At 38.7% G+C, this 15,701-nt stretch overlaps 1 protein-coding gene across 1 annotated transcript in view; it reads right to left on the reverse strand.

Moving 5' to 3' along the window:
* Positions 1-15,701, reverse strand: part of WDFY4 (WDFY family member 4) — a 404,997-nt gene that overhangs the window by 251,647 nt on the left and 137,649 nt on the right. Inside the window, exons 19-22 of the mRNA XM_004716253.2 lie at positions 13,339-13,570; positions 11,488-11,630; positions 10,424-10,535; positions 8,771-8,961 (exon numbers count right to left, since the gene is read on the reverse strand). Coding sequence (XP_004716310.1) covers positions 8,771-8,961; positions 10,424-10,535; positions 11,488-11,630; positions 13,339-13,570 — 678 coding nt within the window. The remainder of the gene's footprint in view (positions 1-8,770; positions 8,962-10,423; positions 10,536-11,487; positions 11,631-13,338; positions 13,571-15,701) is intronic.

A 15,701-nucleotide genomic window follows, 5' to 3' on the forward strand; every position in this document is an offset into this window, starting at 1 on the left:
TCTCGTCCGAAGCTCCACTACACTCACCAGCTTATGTGTCCTTTTCTTGTGCTGTGTTATGGAAAGTTAACAATGTGCAAGGATTCTTACTAGGATGGAGATACTAGGCTCTCACAATGACCTTAATTGCCCATACTTTTCTCAGAGACTAACATAAAGGAACCCCCTACCCCACACACACATACTTCATGTCTTTGTTGACCTTCCCCTAACAAAAACATCAAGCATCCAAACATTCATCAGGCCCTAGAATCCCAACCATTTCATCTAAATCCCACCCATAGTATCAGGATTCTCATCTATATCATCTGAATTCCCATCCATACCATATGTATTCCCAGCCATGTCATTTGATTTTCTAATCATGTCATCCAGATTATCAACTGCTTCATCTGGATGTCCAGTCATGTTATCTGGTTGCCTGTCCATATCATCTGGATTCTCATCCATGTCATCTGTGTAGACACTTTCTTAACATGCCGTATATTTAATCTAACTTTAACTTCCCACCCAGACCTTCATTAGAATGTCTAAAAGAGACTTGAGAGAAATCATAGACTGAGAAGTTTAACTTCACATTAATAGTGTCAAAAGTCAGACTTTTATTCAGTTTGGTCTGGTAATAGAATTGGATTTTTTTTTAAATAAACTGATGTTTCTTAAGACTCAAAAATATTTCTTTTCTCTCTTTCCTAAATCCCTTTTTTCAAGCCCCTTCAACATCCTGTTTTAAGCAAATAACTTTATCATTTTGCTGTGGTGATAGACCCTTTCAGACATGAACACATTTGACTTTCTACCATCAAATCCCCAACTAGTTCCAACACATTCCTTCCCACACAAGCAGGGGGTCTTTCCTACATGACTTTTAGATCCTGAACCCCTACCACTCACTCACTCACCTTTTTACGGATGCTCTTTTGCCTAACTAGTTTGTGTGCACTCACACATCTCTATCCTGAAACATTTCCTTGCACAAATATGTTTTAGTAGTCTCGTTTCAAAATGAACTCTCTCTTGCCTCCAATCCCTTCAGCTCTTACCGTTTTACAACTTCTCTTCACAAACTTTTAGAAAACATTATACACTCTTTTTGCATATCCTTACACATCCCACTCCATTCTCTTTGCGATCCACTTCAGCTGGTTTCTGCCTCTACACTAGCAAGCTGTCAATGAAAGTCATTAATAACTTCTAGGTTAAAAAAAATCTAATGATGCTATTGCTGTCTTTACTGGGCTTCCTTATTCCATCATGGCTGATCATATTTCAATATTTATGATTGTTTAACCAAACTCTCCTTGTTGAAACTCTTCCTATTCTTTCATTGTCCTTGACAAGACATTCTCCATATTTTCTTTTTATATGCAAATTTTGTATACTTTCTACTTATAATTTTTTTATACTTCCTTCACTTCATTAATTTTTGTCGTGTTTGCTCTGTATGATTAGTTCTCTGTGACTCCTCATCAGTCCTCTCTTTTTCTGTATTTTATTTATTTATTAAAAGATCACTTTATTGGGGGCTCTTGCAACTCATATTACAATCCATATTATCAATTGGATCAGGCATATTTGTACATCTGTTGCCATCATTCTTTTCCAGACATTTACTTTCTCTTGAGCCCTTGGTATTAGCTCTTTTCCCCTTTGTCTTTTATTTTTTATTCTATTTCTGTGATTAAAATATCATCATCATGATGTTGACGACTCTGATATTTGTAACTCCAGCCTAGTGTGCAACCCTGAGTCTTGGAGTCACTTGTCCCACCGGATATGTTAACTCCGATGTGTCACAGACACTTCCAACTTCCTATGTCTTTCTTTCAGTCTGAAGTATTATTATGACAGATCGTAGGGACCCCATTGCATCACTAACAGTTCAATTTTCTCAAAGACTCTAAGTCTTTCCAAGTCTCATATCATGTTGAGAATAAAACTCAATCCCTTCCTCAAATTTCCCCCTTGAAACCTACAAGTCAAAAAGGCTATTATAAGGCACCAATCAGACAGTTTTCTGATTTGAAATATTCCGAGATAAGATTTGTATACCTTGGTGTGCTTTTGGCATCTCCCATCCTTTCTCCCTTTCTCCCTTTCTCTCTCTCTCTCTCTCTCCTCTCTCTCCTCTCTCCTCCCATCCTTCTCTATCAAGCTTGCTTGGTACTGCTCTGCAGCTTGGTCTTTCTTTGCAGTTCTGTGCAGGCACCTGTTTTCAGATTTCTTGAGTCCTTTTCTTGGGTATATCTTTAAGTTGAATCTAGAAAACTGCCTTGCTAAAAACCTATCCCATAAAACTCAAGTGAGCGTTTTTGTCTGAGAATAGGGTAATAGATAAATTTGAAAGGTAATAGATCAATTATAGAGAGGAAGATTCATACTTCGCCTGCAATCTCAAGCCAGCAAATGAACACAGTCACAGAGTTGAATTATTAAACTCATTTAACTACAGACCCTTGTTTTATTCACTGATCCATTCCTCTAATACTTATTGAGCACTTATTTTCTATTATACATTTTTAGAGTGCAATACTGAAAAAAAAACAGCTCTTGCTTTGATGTGTTTATAAGGAGCTGAATGAGATCAGAAGTGTGCACACACATAAATATACTTAATATGAATTGATAAAGCACGTTATGAAGAAAATATATCAAGAAATAAGGTAGAATATGTGATTCTATTTATATAAAGGCCCAGGAGAATAGTGGGTCAAGAAATGTTAAAATATTTTAAAATATTTTCACATCTCTCAAACCTCACCTAGTCTTTCCCTTTTTAAATTTTTTCCTTAAATCCACTGCTTACAAGTTGATTTGAACATCTGGCTTTTTGAGTAACTGCTCAGCTTTTAACTGCATCAAAAAATGTTTCACATATATCAAATGCTTTTTTTTACATTAAAATAAGAGCTTTAAAATTTCCACTATCTGTACTCATATTTAAAGTCACAATTAATCTCTGAATCTGATGGCTTCCTTGTGCACAAAAATGTATGTGGGAGTTTTTGTCTCATTTTAATAGCATTTTTAAAAATCTCTTATTGTGATTTGGGCAAAGCTTTACAGATCAGTTTACCATTAAATAATATATATCTTGTTTCTTCTCATTAATTGTAATCCTCACAAGGTAACATCACTTATTGTTAACATCACAATGTAACGTTCCTTCTTGTTTTTCCTGTTTCCATCTCCCCTTCTTTTTTAACTTCTCTGAACTTGCTCCTTCAGTAGATGCTGCCCTTTTTATAGCAGAGGGTTGATTATTTTAAAGTGTGCATACCTTATTAGTGTTTATTTCTCCTTTTATAGATCTGATATTTGGCTGAAAACTGAACCACAGGGTGAGTTTAGGTTGGACTGGAAGGGTGATTAAGGGTCCATAGTCCTGAGGATTCTATCACTCTGTGGCCTTTTTTATGATTTTGAGTTTTGCTTTACACTTTTCTCTGACTCTATTCAGGACCTTCTAATGTGATTCCTTTAAAAAAAAGTTGGTGGTGGTAGATGGGCAAAATCTGGTTCTTCTGGTCTCCAGGTCAAGAGACTGATGGTTGTTGTAGTCCATTAGCTCGTTATACTGATTTCATGTCTTTGATATTTCTCACTATTTTTCATTCCAGATAGGGAGAATCCAAAGATAGTGGCTCCCTGGGTGGCTGCTCAGGAACCTTTATGATCCTAGTCAGTACTCACTGAAGAAGGATGTAGATTATTTTCTTGATGTCTTGTATTATTTTCATTGAACTTGGTGTCCCTCAAGATCATGTTCTGAGACTCCAAGTGCAAGGACTGATTCTTGCAAGCTGTTTGGTTATGTTTAGGATTTGACAGGTTTAGTCTCTGCACATTACCACATTGAGTTAGTTAATTGTGCCAGCCTGGCCGATAATCACATGTGGTGCTGGTTGAAAGGCGGAGGGATAAATGGGTGGTGAAGCCTCGCCTTTCTAGTTCTCGGGTCTCTTGTTTTGTGATGGTTGCATCGGGTGCAGCTGCCTTAGCAGTTCCCTGCTTCAGCTTGCAAGATGGATTTCCTACAAGACATCCCCAAGGAGAAGCTGCATGGATCTATCCCGATGCAGCCCTGGGTGCTGGAGCAGCCGTGTGGAGACCCCTGCCAGTGCTGAGATGCTTACACGTTCACTGACTCAGCTTTCCTCCTGCAGTCGGCATTATTGCCTCTGTTTTGTGAGGTGAAGGACTTTGTGGACTGGTGTTGGGTATGGGTTAATGTTGGACTTGTGGGCTTGGGCAGCATTGGGTTGGGATGTTTTCGTGATGCACATTTTCTTTACATAAAACTCGCTCTTATACATGAGTTGCTGTGGATTTGTTTCTCCAAAGTACCCAGACTAATACACACATTCATGGATATATTTGCAGCAACAATAAAAACATATGTCCTCTGCCAAACCTATTTATATTCCTAGGTAAACTGCCTCTACTCAGACTTCACAGTTATTGTAAGATTTTGTCTATAAAAGTTTTACCTGTTACCTTTATATCTTATATTCCTTCAAGTGATTTCCCCTGCCATCATTATTTAACTAGTCTCATTCTTATGGTATATTGCCTTACCCTGCACCCAAGTTAAAATCCGTCTACCCCCTAGCCAATAATTTATCTTCTCTGTCCCTTCTAAACCTGGCACCTTTTCTTGTTTTGTTATGCTTTTTTTATAATAGTAACCTCATACAATATTTGTCCTTTTGTGATTGACCTTTTGTTATTTACCTCAGCACAATGTCTACCAAGTTCACCCAAGTTTGAGATGATTTGCAGATTTGTCATTCTGTAGCATTTCATAGTGGTCCATTATGTGTATGTACCAATGTGCGTTTAGCTATTCTTCCATTGATAGACATCTAAGTTCTCTCCATCTTTTTGCTATTGTGAGTAGCATATATCTATCTGTGTCTCTCTAGGATATATACCAAATATTGGGATTTCTGGGTTATATGGTATTTTTATGTCCAAATTTGGAAACAGTAAAGCATTTTTCACAATTTACCCAACACAGTACATCCTTTGACCTCTGAAATTCCCATTCATTTGAATGTGGTCTGGAATTCATATTCTTCTCAAGGTTATCAGTATTTTTTATGATCCACAAAATTGAATGATTTTGTGTAACAAATAAAACAATAGTAAACATCTTTTTTGGCATCCTTTGCTTTGAACCAAGATCTCTCTGGCATTACCAATGTCAGATTCTGGCCTGAATCTCTGGCACTTCCCTGTCAATGTACTCCTGCAACCCTTGTTGAATGATCTTCAGCAAAAATTTGCCTGTATGTGATATCAATAATACTTTTTTATCATTTGAAAATTCTATTGGGTAACCTTTCTTTGGAATTGTGGTGTTTCCAATGTTTCATAAACTTTTTGAAACCTTTCTTTTGGTATTTAATCAATTCCTGAAGCCTTGCTTTGGGCTGCTTTCAGTGCATCTTGGACTTCTTCCGTTACCATTAGTTATAGATCATGTTACCCCTTGTAATTGTTGAATGTCGACTACTTTTTGGTACAGGGGTGCAGTGTTTCTTTATACTCTTTCCATCTTCTTTTGATGTCTCCAGCATCATTCAATATTTTCCAAAGAATGTTTCAATATTGTGACTTGGGGTTTGGATTTTTCCTTGACTTTCTTCATGTGAAGATATACTTAGTGTGGGTTCTTCTGTTATGGTTTTTGAACTCCAGGTTTTTGCACATTTTATTACAATATTTTACATGGTCTTTTCAAGCTGCCCTTTGAAATGTTCTGTTCATCTCTTTGACTTCATCCTTTCTTCCACGTGCCTCAGTTACTCTGCGATGACGGGCAAGTTTCAGAGTCTCTTCTGACATCCATTTCAATCATTCTTTTCTATCTTTTAAGGGACCTTTTGCTTTCTTCGTGTATCATGTTCTTGATATCATCCCAGAGCTCATTAGGTCCTCTGTCATCCATGCAAATGCATTAAATCTGTTATTGGGATGTCCTCCAAATTCAATGGGGATAAACGCAATGCCATATTTTGCCTCTAGTGGCTTTGTTTTCATTTTCTTCAGCTTCAACCTTTACTCACATGGGAACGATTGAGGGTCTGGTTCCATAATTAGCCCTGCCCTGATTTTAGCTGCTAATATTCAGCTTCTCCATCATCTTTTCCCATGGATGTAGAAAATTTGATTTCTATGTGTTCCACGTGCATAGCCACGTTTTGTGTTGCTGAAAGAATACATTTGTGATGAAGACATTGTTGGTCTGGCAAAATTCTATCATCCAACTTCCAGTTTCATTTCTATATCAAGAGCACATTTTACAAATATGGTTCCTTCCTCTTATCCCCCAACCATTACATTCCAATAGTCAATAATTAGCAATGCATCTTGATTGCATGTTTGACCAATTTCAGACTAAAGATGTTGGGAGAATTCTTCATTACTAGCTTTAGGGGTTGGTGCATAAATATGAATAATATTTGTATTATCTGGATCTCCTTGTATACAAATAGATAATATTATATCACAAACAGCAATCTACTTCAAGACAAATCTTGAAATGCACTTTTTGACAATCAATTGGACACCATTACTCTTGAATCTGCCATTCTCAACATAGTACACCACATGATTTTCTGATTCAAAACAGCCAATATCAGTTGATTTTTGCTCACTCTTGCCTAGAATATTGATCTCTATTTCATCTCTGTTCCATTTCATTTTGAAAGCTTATAATTTCCCTAGATTTATACTTGGTATATTCCAAGTTCCAATTATTAATTGATGTTTGCAGCTATTTCTTATTTTGAGTCATGCCTCACCAGCAAATGAAGGTCCCAAAAGCTTTACTCTCACTGGTTTTATTCCATTCATATCATTATGGTCAACTTTACTTTGGAAGGCAATTCTTTCTCTGTCATCTTTTGAGTGCCTTGGAACCCAAGAAGCTCGTCTCTGGCACTCTATCAGACAATGCTGCGTGTCAGTATTCTACTCCTTACATATGGTTTTCAGTGACTAATTCCTTAGAGGAGGACGGTCTACTCCTTCTCTGTAGTCTGTTCTCAGTCTAGATTCTAGAAGCTCTGCTGAAACCTACTTACTTGTATGGCCTGAGACAGTTAAGGTCTATTGTGCCAACCTGACTGATAAACACATGCGGGATTAATAGAGGTGCGGAGAGATAAATGGCTCCATGAGTCTCACCTTTCTGGTTCTCTGGTGGTTGGACCTGATGGTCGGACCTGTGTGTGACTGCCTTAGCTGGCAAGGACTACTTCCTGCAAACATCCCTGAGCAGAAGTCACATGGAGCTACCCTGATGCAGCTCTGGGTGCTGGAGAAGCTGCATGGAGACCCCTGCCAGCGCTGAGATGGGTAAACCACCACTGGATTCAGAGACATGCTACCCACTGTGATCCTCCTGCATTCGGCGTCATTGTGTGTGTGCTGAGAATTTGAAGAGGACTTTGGAGATCGGTGTCTGACATATGGGCTAAATTGGGCTTATGGGGCTTGGACTGGACTGGGTTGGGATACATTCTGAATGTATACTTACCCTGTTTAGAAAACTCACTCTTATTCAAATTAGTTTCTGTGGATTTGTTTCTCTAGTTTATCCAGACTAACGCAGGTCCATCTAGCATAGCTTCCAGCAAGACAGAAACACACTCGCCACCCCAGTATGACAAACTGACAGACACCCATTGGATGACAGTGGGTTTGTTTGTTTTGTTTTTGAAAACAATTGCATACAAATTTAGCTATAAAGAAATTAGTCCTTATAAATTAAAACAAACAATACATTTTTAGGAAAGTAGCAGTAAAATTTAAATATTTAAAGTTTTAAGTACTCAAGTATGATGGTTCTGTAAAAGATGAAAATAGGAGGTATCATATATGCCAAATTCCATTCGTTCCTACCTTCCATTAGTGCATAGGTTCAGTGGGCTTTGAAATAGTCCAATGGTCATGGAGTCCAAGATGATATATCAGTGGGATAAAATAGCATGAATACTAAATGATATGAGATTCACTTTTACATCCCTGCAATAAGACTGGCCACTTTCTCCAATAAATGTTTGTGACGAGTTACTTTAAATTTGTAATATTGCACTACTATGGTTACAAATGAAACTTTTTTAAAAAAAATCTAAAACGACATACCTATGATCTTAAAAATCCTAAAATGTAGAAAGTTTCTGGATCTGACATCATAAGATAATATAACTTAAATTATGTCCACAAAAACTTAAATAAATCGATATAGATTTGCAATAACAAATAAGTGTACATTTAAAATTACTTTAAAATATGTCTTTAGTTTATTCCACTTTAATTATTGATTAAAACCAAGACTCAGGCCCTAGACTCAGATTACCTGGGCTTGAATCTGTCTCTTTTAACATACTATGCAACCTTGAATAAGTTATTTACCCTTCCTGTATCTCAATTTTCTCATCTGTATTGTATATTGTAGCTTTTAAGAATGATCTTGCTTAATAATTATCATGCTAGGCTCAAATGGGACACCCAGATATGATTCTTGAATTCAGTAAATGGGGCCAGTTAACATCCTCAGGCTATACTGACCTCCTCTCTCGTTTGGAGCCACTTTGTCTTGCTCTGTGTGATGCTGGCTTTAGAACACAGGGGGTTTGTTTGTCTTTCCCCGGAAATCTCAGGGGAGGAACTGTGCACTGGCATAAGGGAAGTATTTGCCTCCTCCTCAAAGTGACATGTCTTTGCAACACAGCAGACTTAAATAGGAGGGTCAGACTACCTGGTACCCAGAGATGTGCCACATCAGTTGGTCACACATGGTGTTGCTGGTCAGGACTGAGTGTAAGGCTTTCACAGCTGCATACATGGTGTGGTCATCTGTTGCCAAGGACATGAGGCCCAAGAGGATGGCGGGACCTCCAATGAAGTCCAGGCTGCTGGCTGCAGGACTGGAGTGAAACACCCTCACCCCTGTTTGGAGAAAGGAACATCTCGTCAGTCAGATGGTCACTGTTATGGAAAATCTCCCAGCAGCTTACAAGGTGCACCAGTGGTCAGTGTCACTGTCACCACACATTGGACAGGTGAGGTACAATGGGAGGTTCCCTTCGGAAAGTCGTAAGTCACTGAGAAGTCCTGCACCGAGTTCTTTCTAGGCCCTTGGACAACTGGAACTGACTAGACGATTTCAAATCAGCTTTCCAAAATGATACAGGTGTATCAAGGCACCAGTCATTACTGACAAGGTTGATAGGAACCATACAAAATGCCTTGAAGCTGCTGTAGGTTCTGCCTCACAGGGTCCACAGAGAAAAATGCTGACTGTATAGTCAAAGTCCCATCATCAAAAGCAGATAGGATTTAGACATAGAGTTGCCACCCTTTTTTTCCCTGAAATGCCCAGTGAGCCAGAGAGCATTAGTTTCCTTTTTGTTCCAACAACTTTCAGCACTTACCTGTTTTCTAGATGCACCTGAGCTGGAACTTTTGCTATCTCCTGACTGCATAGTCACCAGTAACCTCTGGCTTCTGCTAGCCCTCTGCTCAATGCCAGCTGCCTTCTGTATGCTCTAGTTCAGTGGTTCTCAACCTTCCTAATGCTGCGACCCCTTAAGATAGTTCCTCATGTTGTGGTGACCCCAACTATAAAATTATGTTCGTTGCTACTTCATAATTGTAATTTTGCTACTGTTATGAATCGGGTGACCTCAGTGAAAGGGTTGTTCAACCCCCAAAGGGGTCGCAACCTACAGGTTGAGAACCACTGCTTTAGATGATCACTCATTAGATATAGATTTCAGCTGAGTCAGTAGCTGAGTTCGCTGCCAGTATTTCCAACGTGGCACTGTGAACTGATTGCTGTAGATTGAAACGTGTGACCTTCAAGTGAAATGTTGATTTCCTAACCCCTGTTCCTGAAAATATGTCCATTTGGAAACGGTCAATAAGTCAGTAGGATGGCTTCTAAACCCAATCACTTCTCAGTAGTGTCTTATAAAAAAAGAAAATAAGACACACGCACACTCAAACGGAGGGAGGGGGTAGATACTGCGTCAAAGCCTGCCTACAAGCAGAGTAGTAAGAAATGCCATCAGACACCGGAAACGAGGAGAGAAGTTCAGGGGAATCGACATGGCTGAAGCCTCCATTTTTATTTTGAGCCTCTGTGACTGTGGGAACATAAATTTCTATTTGTTTAAGGCCACATACATGGTAATTTTTTGTAGAGCAGTGCTAAGCAATGTAGACACTAATATCCATGCTTGTGAGACTGACTCTCAGCTGAGCTAGTATTTCATTCCTGTCCCTCAGTGTCCTGGTCCCCATACATGCTCCCTTTTCGCTTGCCATTGCAGAATTCCGAGGCTGCACAATCAAAATCAGCACAAACCTTTCTCCCCAAATAGTGGTCAAGGTTCTCAGCCTTGCTTACCTAAGTGGCCCACAGCAGCTGCTCCAATTGTTCGAAGAGAGCCCGAGAGGTGGCCAGCACAATTTCTTAGCAAGAACACAGGCGTGGCATTGTCACGAGATGAAATGTTCATCTGGAGAATATGGTAAAAATTAGTTCTAAGAAATGTTCCCAGACATGAAAATGTCATAAGCATGCATTCCTGTGGTACTCAAAAAGTGATGGTCAATGAATGGATAATTATCTAGCCCATGTCAGAAGAGCAGAAGCTAAATTCATATCATATGCCCTGCTTCCAAGGCCGTGGTGCAGTCATAGGGCTCACCATGTTTCATGTGCATCCAGGGCACCATTATGGGAAGGAAAAGAGCTGGGGACACTTGAGGTGAGATACTGCTGCCCAAGGAGGGTTGCTACCTTCACATTTTGTGTCCTCATCATTTGGGTTCTATAAAGTATCCATTTTCTCTGGCTGCAGAAGGTAAAGAAGATGAGATTTCTGGCCTCCTTCCCAGAAGAGGTACTGTTGGTAAGTAGGCATGGTATTGCTGCTATTCAACTGGTTTTAGCCCCTAGGCCCCATCATCAGTAAAGGGAGGTATTATTTTATCCCCAAAGTGGAAGATTATGTAAACAAATTAGCCCAAATTTACCAGCACTCAGCAGAAGGGCTTTTTATGTAAAAAATAAATGAATAAATAAAAAGGAAATAATAAATCAAATAGCATTATTTTCTACAATGCATCCACTTGCTGCTTTACAGTTTACTCTTCTTTAAAAACAGTTAGTAGCACCCAGGGAAAGGGAGGCTTGATAGTGTTCTCAGGCTATAAAAGGCTTATAAAATATTCCATTTGTTCTTGCTCCATCACAAAGACCACCTGTTTTCTCCTTGGAGTGCCTACAAACCAAAGGTTTAGTCTTGGGAGATGCTAATGGTGGAGAGACATACGGATGTTTTAACAAATGCAGTTGGAAAGATGCTTATGGGAATCCCCTATACATGTGCAAGCACTGAAAGCTGAAGGCAGCCATGAGACAGAGTAGTACAAAGTGGAGCAGCACATGAAGTGTGAAGGCTGTACCTCTTTGGCTATCAGGCGGCTGTCCACCTCGTTGTAAGCGTGTCTTATTTCTGCCACACTGGTGGTGGATGAGCTGGCCACATGAAGTCCCAAGGAAACCCTCTCCTCCGCAACGAGAGGCATAACTTCACCAGAGTCCTCTCCTGAAACAACACACCCATCACGTTTACATATTTGTATCCTCATCTTACCAAGAAGGAAGTTTACTCCTCTCAAGAGTAAACACTATTGTTCCACAGGAAGTTAGCGGTATTAGTTACGGAAAGTTTTAGTAATATTGAAAGAGGGTATTAGTATACTGCTGCCTCCTATACTTCTCAGACAGAGAAAAACTGTAGGGAAATCTAACAAAATTGCCCTTACTATAAAATACAGGTAGTCCTGGTGTGGTATTATGAGAGCATAAAGTATCAATCAATAAAATAATGTCACTCTCAAAACCAAAAGGCTAAGTGGCAAGAAAGCAAGCTTGTGAAAAGGTGATAAACTGGCCTGCAGGCTAAGATTTTCCATGAGCTGTCCCCCAGTTAACAAGAGGACACCTGCTACTACAGAAGCATTGCATAAATATTTAAAACATATGGGGAAAGTTGTTGTTAACAGCTGTCGAGTCACTTAGGCTCATGGAGACCGCGTACACAACAGAACGAAATACTGCCTGATCTTGTGTCAACCTCATGATTGGTTTTAGGTCAGGTTGGGTTTTCATTGCCTGACTTTGTAAATAGACAACCAGGCATTTTTATTCCTAGTGTGTGTTCGTCTAGAAGCACCACTGAAGCCTAGTCAGTCTCATCACTGTTGCTATAGAATGCTCTCAAGGTAGTTATGACCCAGTGACCACATGCATATACAGTAACAGAATGAAACATTGCCTAGTCCCTTGGCCATCCTCACAATTGTTCAATTGGAGCCACGGTGTTAATCCATCTTCCTGCTTTTCACTGCCTTTCTATGTTGCCAAGCACGATGTCTTTTTCCAAAGACGAGTTATTCCCGATAACATGTCCAAAGCATGTGAGACAGTCTCACCATCCTCACTTCTAAGGAATATTCTGATACTTTAATTATTCTTCACCAGCACCATAATACGAATGCATCAACTCTTCTTTGGTCTTCCTTATTCAATGTTCACAAGCATAAGAGGCAATTGAAAATACCCTTCAGCATCATAGTAACAGGAATTCCTACTCTGGCCAGTTGGATAGTGGTTGTGTATTAGATGAATGGGCCAGAAAATAAACTCAGTTCTCCCAGCTGAAAGGCAAGATTTCTACCCCTGGGATTTTTGTAGAAGAGTGTTTTGGTCCATGCCACTTTCCACAGGAAATGAAGTTCAAGGAACACATTCAACAGTACTCAATCTCCCATCACCAAGGCCAAGGCTTCCTTCATTGATTCATTTATCATTCTCCTCCAAAGGTAGCTGACCCCTGACTTGACATAGCTCAAAGAGCAATGCTCCCTATTTGAACAGTCAGCAATCAATAATGAAAATGTAGATGTTTTGTCTGCCTGTTTAATAATTGAAGACAACAGCATACTTTAGTTAAAAAGCTTCTTCATGAAAAGAAATGTAACTGATTTATCTCATTCTGTTCTCTCTTTCTTTGCTAATGGGATTATTCACCCACCCTCTTCCATTAGGTACTTTGGAGTTAGGGCCTAACAGATATTTCCTTTTCTGTGTTTTTTTGTATTGAGTTGTAAATATATAATAATCCAATTACAGAGGTCTCCTTTAATGACTGACCTGTACTGAGTTTATTCTTTATAAATACACTATAAATAACTACAAATTCAATTAAACATAATATCAGCAAGGACATTATAAATCCAGACATTCCATACCTTGGGTGTGAATAGCTTGGAAGTTACCACAGTATCTTGGGCCAAGTTTGTTAATAACTCCCAGAGCTTCCATTGAGATGGCTTCTTCAAAGAAATATGTTGGACCAAGGCGCCAGAGCAATGATGATTTTTGCTTCCAAACTCGAGGAGTAGCAATATATCCGTACACATCCACAAATGAAGATGGATCCATGGAAAGGAAAGGTCCCGGTAAGGCCTGGATGTATAACATCTGTTAAAATTAAAAGAAGGGGCAATGCTGAACCTCAGGATTAATCAAATAAATACTTACTGGTGTAACATGACATACCTAATTCTCCTCTCACTGTAAAAACTGATTTTGTCTAAAAATTAAGTTAGTGAGTAAAACAAGTCATTCTCAAAGGTAGAGAGTATGTGGCAAAATAGCTTATAAAAGGCTAGTAGGTTAAAAATACCTGATATTGAGACATAAGAAATTTAAGAGTCATGAAAATTTGCCCAATTTCTGTCCCACTCTACTGAGAACTTAAGTGTGCAGTATGAGCACCTCAATAAAATTGTATGTGATAAAAATAATTACAGACATTAAGAATGCAAATGAAGAAATAAAACTACCTACATTTGAAAGAACCTAATTGACTACATAGAAAATCATAAGAAATCTATGAAAAATGAAAAGTAGACTCCTAGGAGTCATAAGTGAATTCAATAAGATCATAGGATACAAGAAAAACAATTAAAATTCACTTCTATATACTAACACGGGGCACAAAAACTGAAAACAATATCATTTATAATAGCTGCAAAGAAAATAACATACTTCATAAAATATGCGGATGATCTATATACTGAAATTTGTAAAATAACGATGAAAGAAATCAGTCCCTAAATATTGACAGATGTACAATATTTGTGGATTATAAGATGTAATATTATTAAGATAGCAATTGTTAAGATAGCAATATTAAGATAGCAACTTCCAAAATTGATGCATAAATTTAGTGCAAACCCATCAAAACTCTTTACAATCTTTATATAGTACAAGGGGGTCCCAAGAAAAAAATAGAATTGCACTTGATGACAAACCTCATTCTGGACATCTGTCAACTTCCCAGACAAAAATGTCGACATTTGGAATTCGTTCCACCAGGTTAGAGATGTTAATCAACCTTTCTATTTAGAGGTTCTGAAAAGATTGCATAACAGTATGCCACAAAAAAAGGCCTGATTTGTGGCAGATGGGGGACTGGTTTTGCCACCATGACAATGCACTTGCTCACACAGCCATCTCAGTGCACAGCATGATTCTCTTGCCTCACACACCTCTCAGCTGACATCGCTCTACCTAGCTCCACTTCTTTGTGTTTCCTCGAATTAAGAGGGACATGAAAGGACAGCAATTTGACGATGTAGAAGAGGTGAAGAAAAAAATGAGGGTGGTGCTGTCAGCCATCCAAACAGATGAGCTTGAAAAATGTTTCCAAGAATGGAATAGAATATTTGATAAATGTAATAAGTGTAATGGAGAGTACTTTGAAGGTGATAAGGCTGTTTTGCTTTAAAAAAATTAAATACATAGCTTTGACATAAAAATCCGGCCGGTGGGGGGGGTACTCCTTTGTATGTTCATAGACACAGACAAGCTAATTCTAAAACTTACATGGAAATACAATCTCAAGAATAGTGAAACTAATTCTGAAAAAGAAGAATGAAATAAAGTCCATGATACTGACCACACAGTGAAAGTACTATGATAGTGTGGTGTTGGTGTTAATGCTCTTAGTCGTTATTGAATCAGCTTTGACTCATAGCAATTCTATAGATAGGAAAAGGGATAGAAACATAGATCGAAAACTGAATTTGACCTAAATATATGCCTCATATAAAACCTAACTGATAATTTATTAGAAACAAATATAAAACTAGAGAACTTTTAGGGAAAAATTTTCATGACCCAGAGCTAAGCAAATCATAAGAGTGGATTAACTAGACATTTTCAAAACTAACATTGTTTCTCTGTAAAGAGGAAGAGAGGCAGGGGGTGGGGAAGCTGAAGGCTAGATTGTTTCTGTTATTTGGTCCCACTAGGTATGTTTCAACAACTAGCCACCCTGTACACAACCGATGAAAAACTGGCTACTCCTGCACCATCCTCAATTGTTTCTATGCCGGAGCCCATTGATGCAGCCACTGTGTCAATCCATCTCCTTGAAGATCTCGCACTTGACCAAACATGATGTTCTTCTTCAGGGACTGGTCTCTCCTGACAATGTGTTCAAATATGTAAGATGAAATCTTGCCATCCTTACCTCTAATGAACATTCTGGCCCTACTTCTTCCAAAACAAATCTGTTTGTCCTTTTAGCAGTCCATGGTACTTT

The sequence above is a fragment of the Echinops telfairi genome, unplaced genomic scaffold (assembly GCF_000313985.2).
Source record: "Echinops telfairi isolate 266 unplaced genomic scaffold, ASM31398v2 ScPeMD7_7465;HRSCAF=8503, whole genome shotgun sequence".
In the NCBI taxonomy this organism is placed as follows: domain Eukaryota; kingdom Metazoa; phylum Chordata; class Mammalia; order Afrosoricida; family Tenrecidae; genus Echinops; species Echinops telfairi.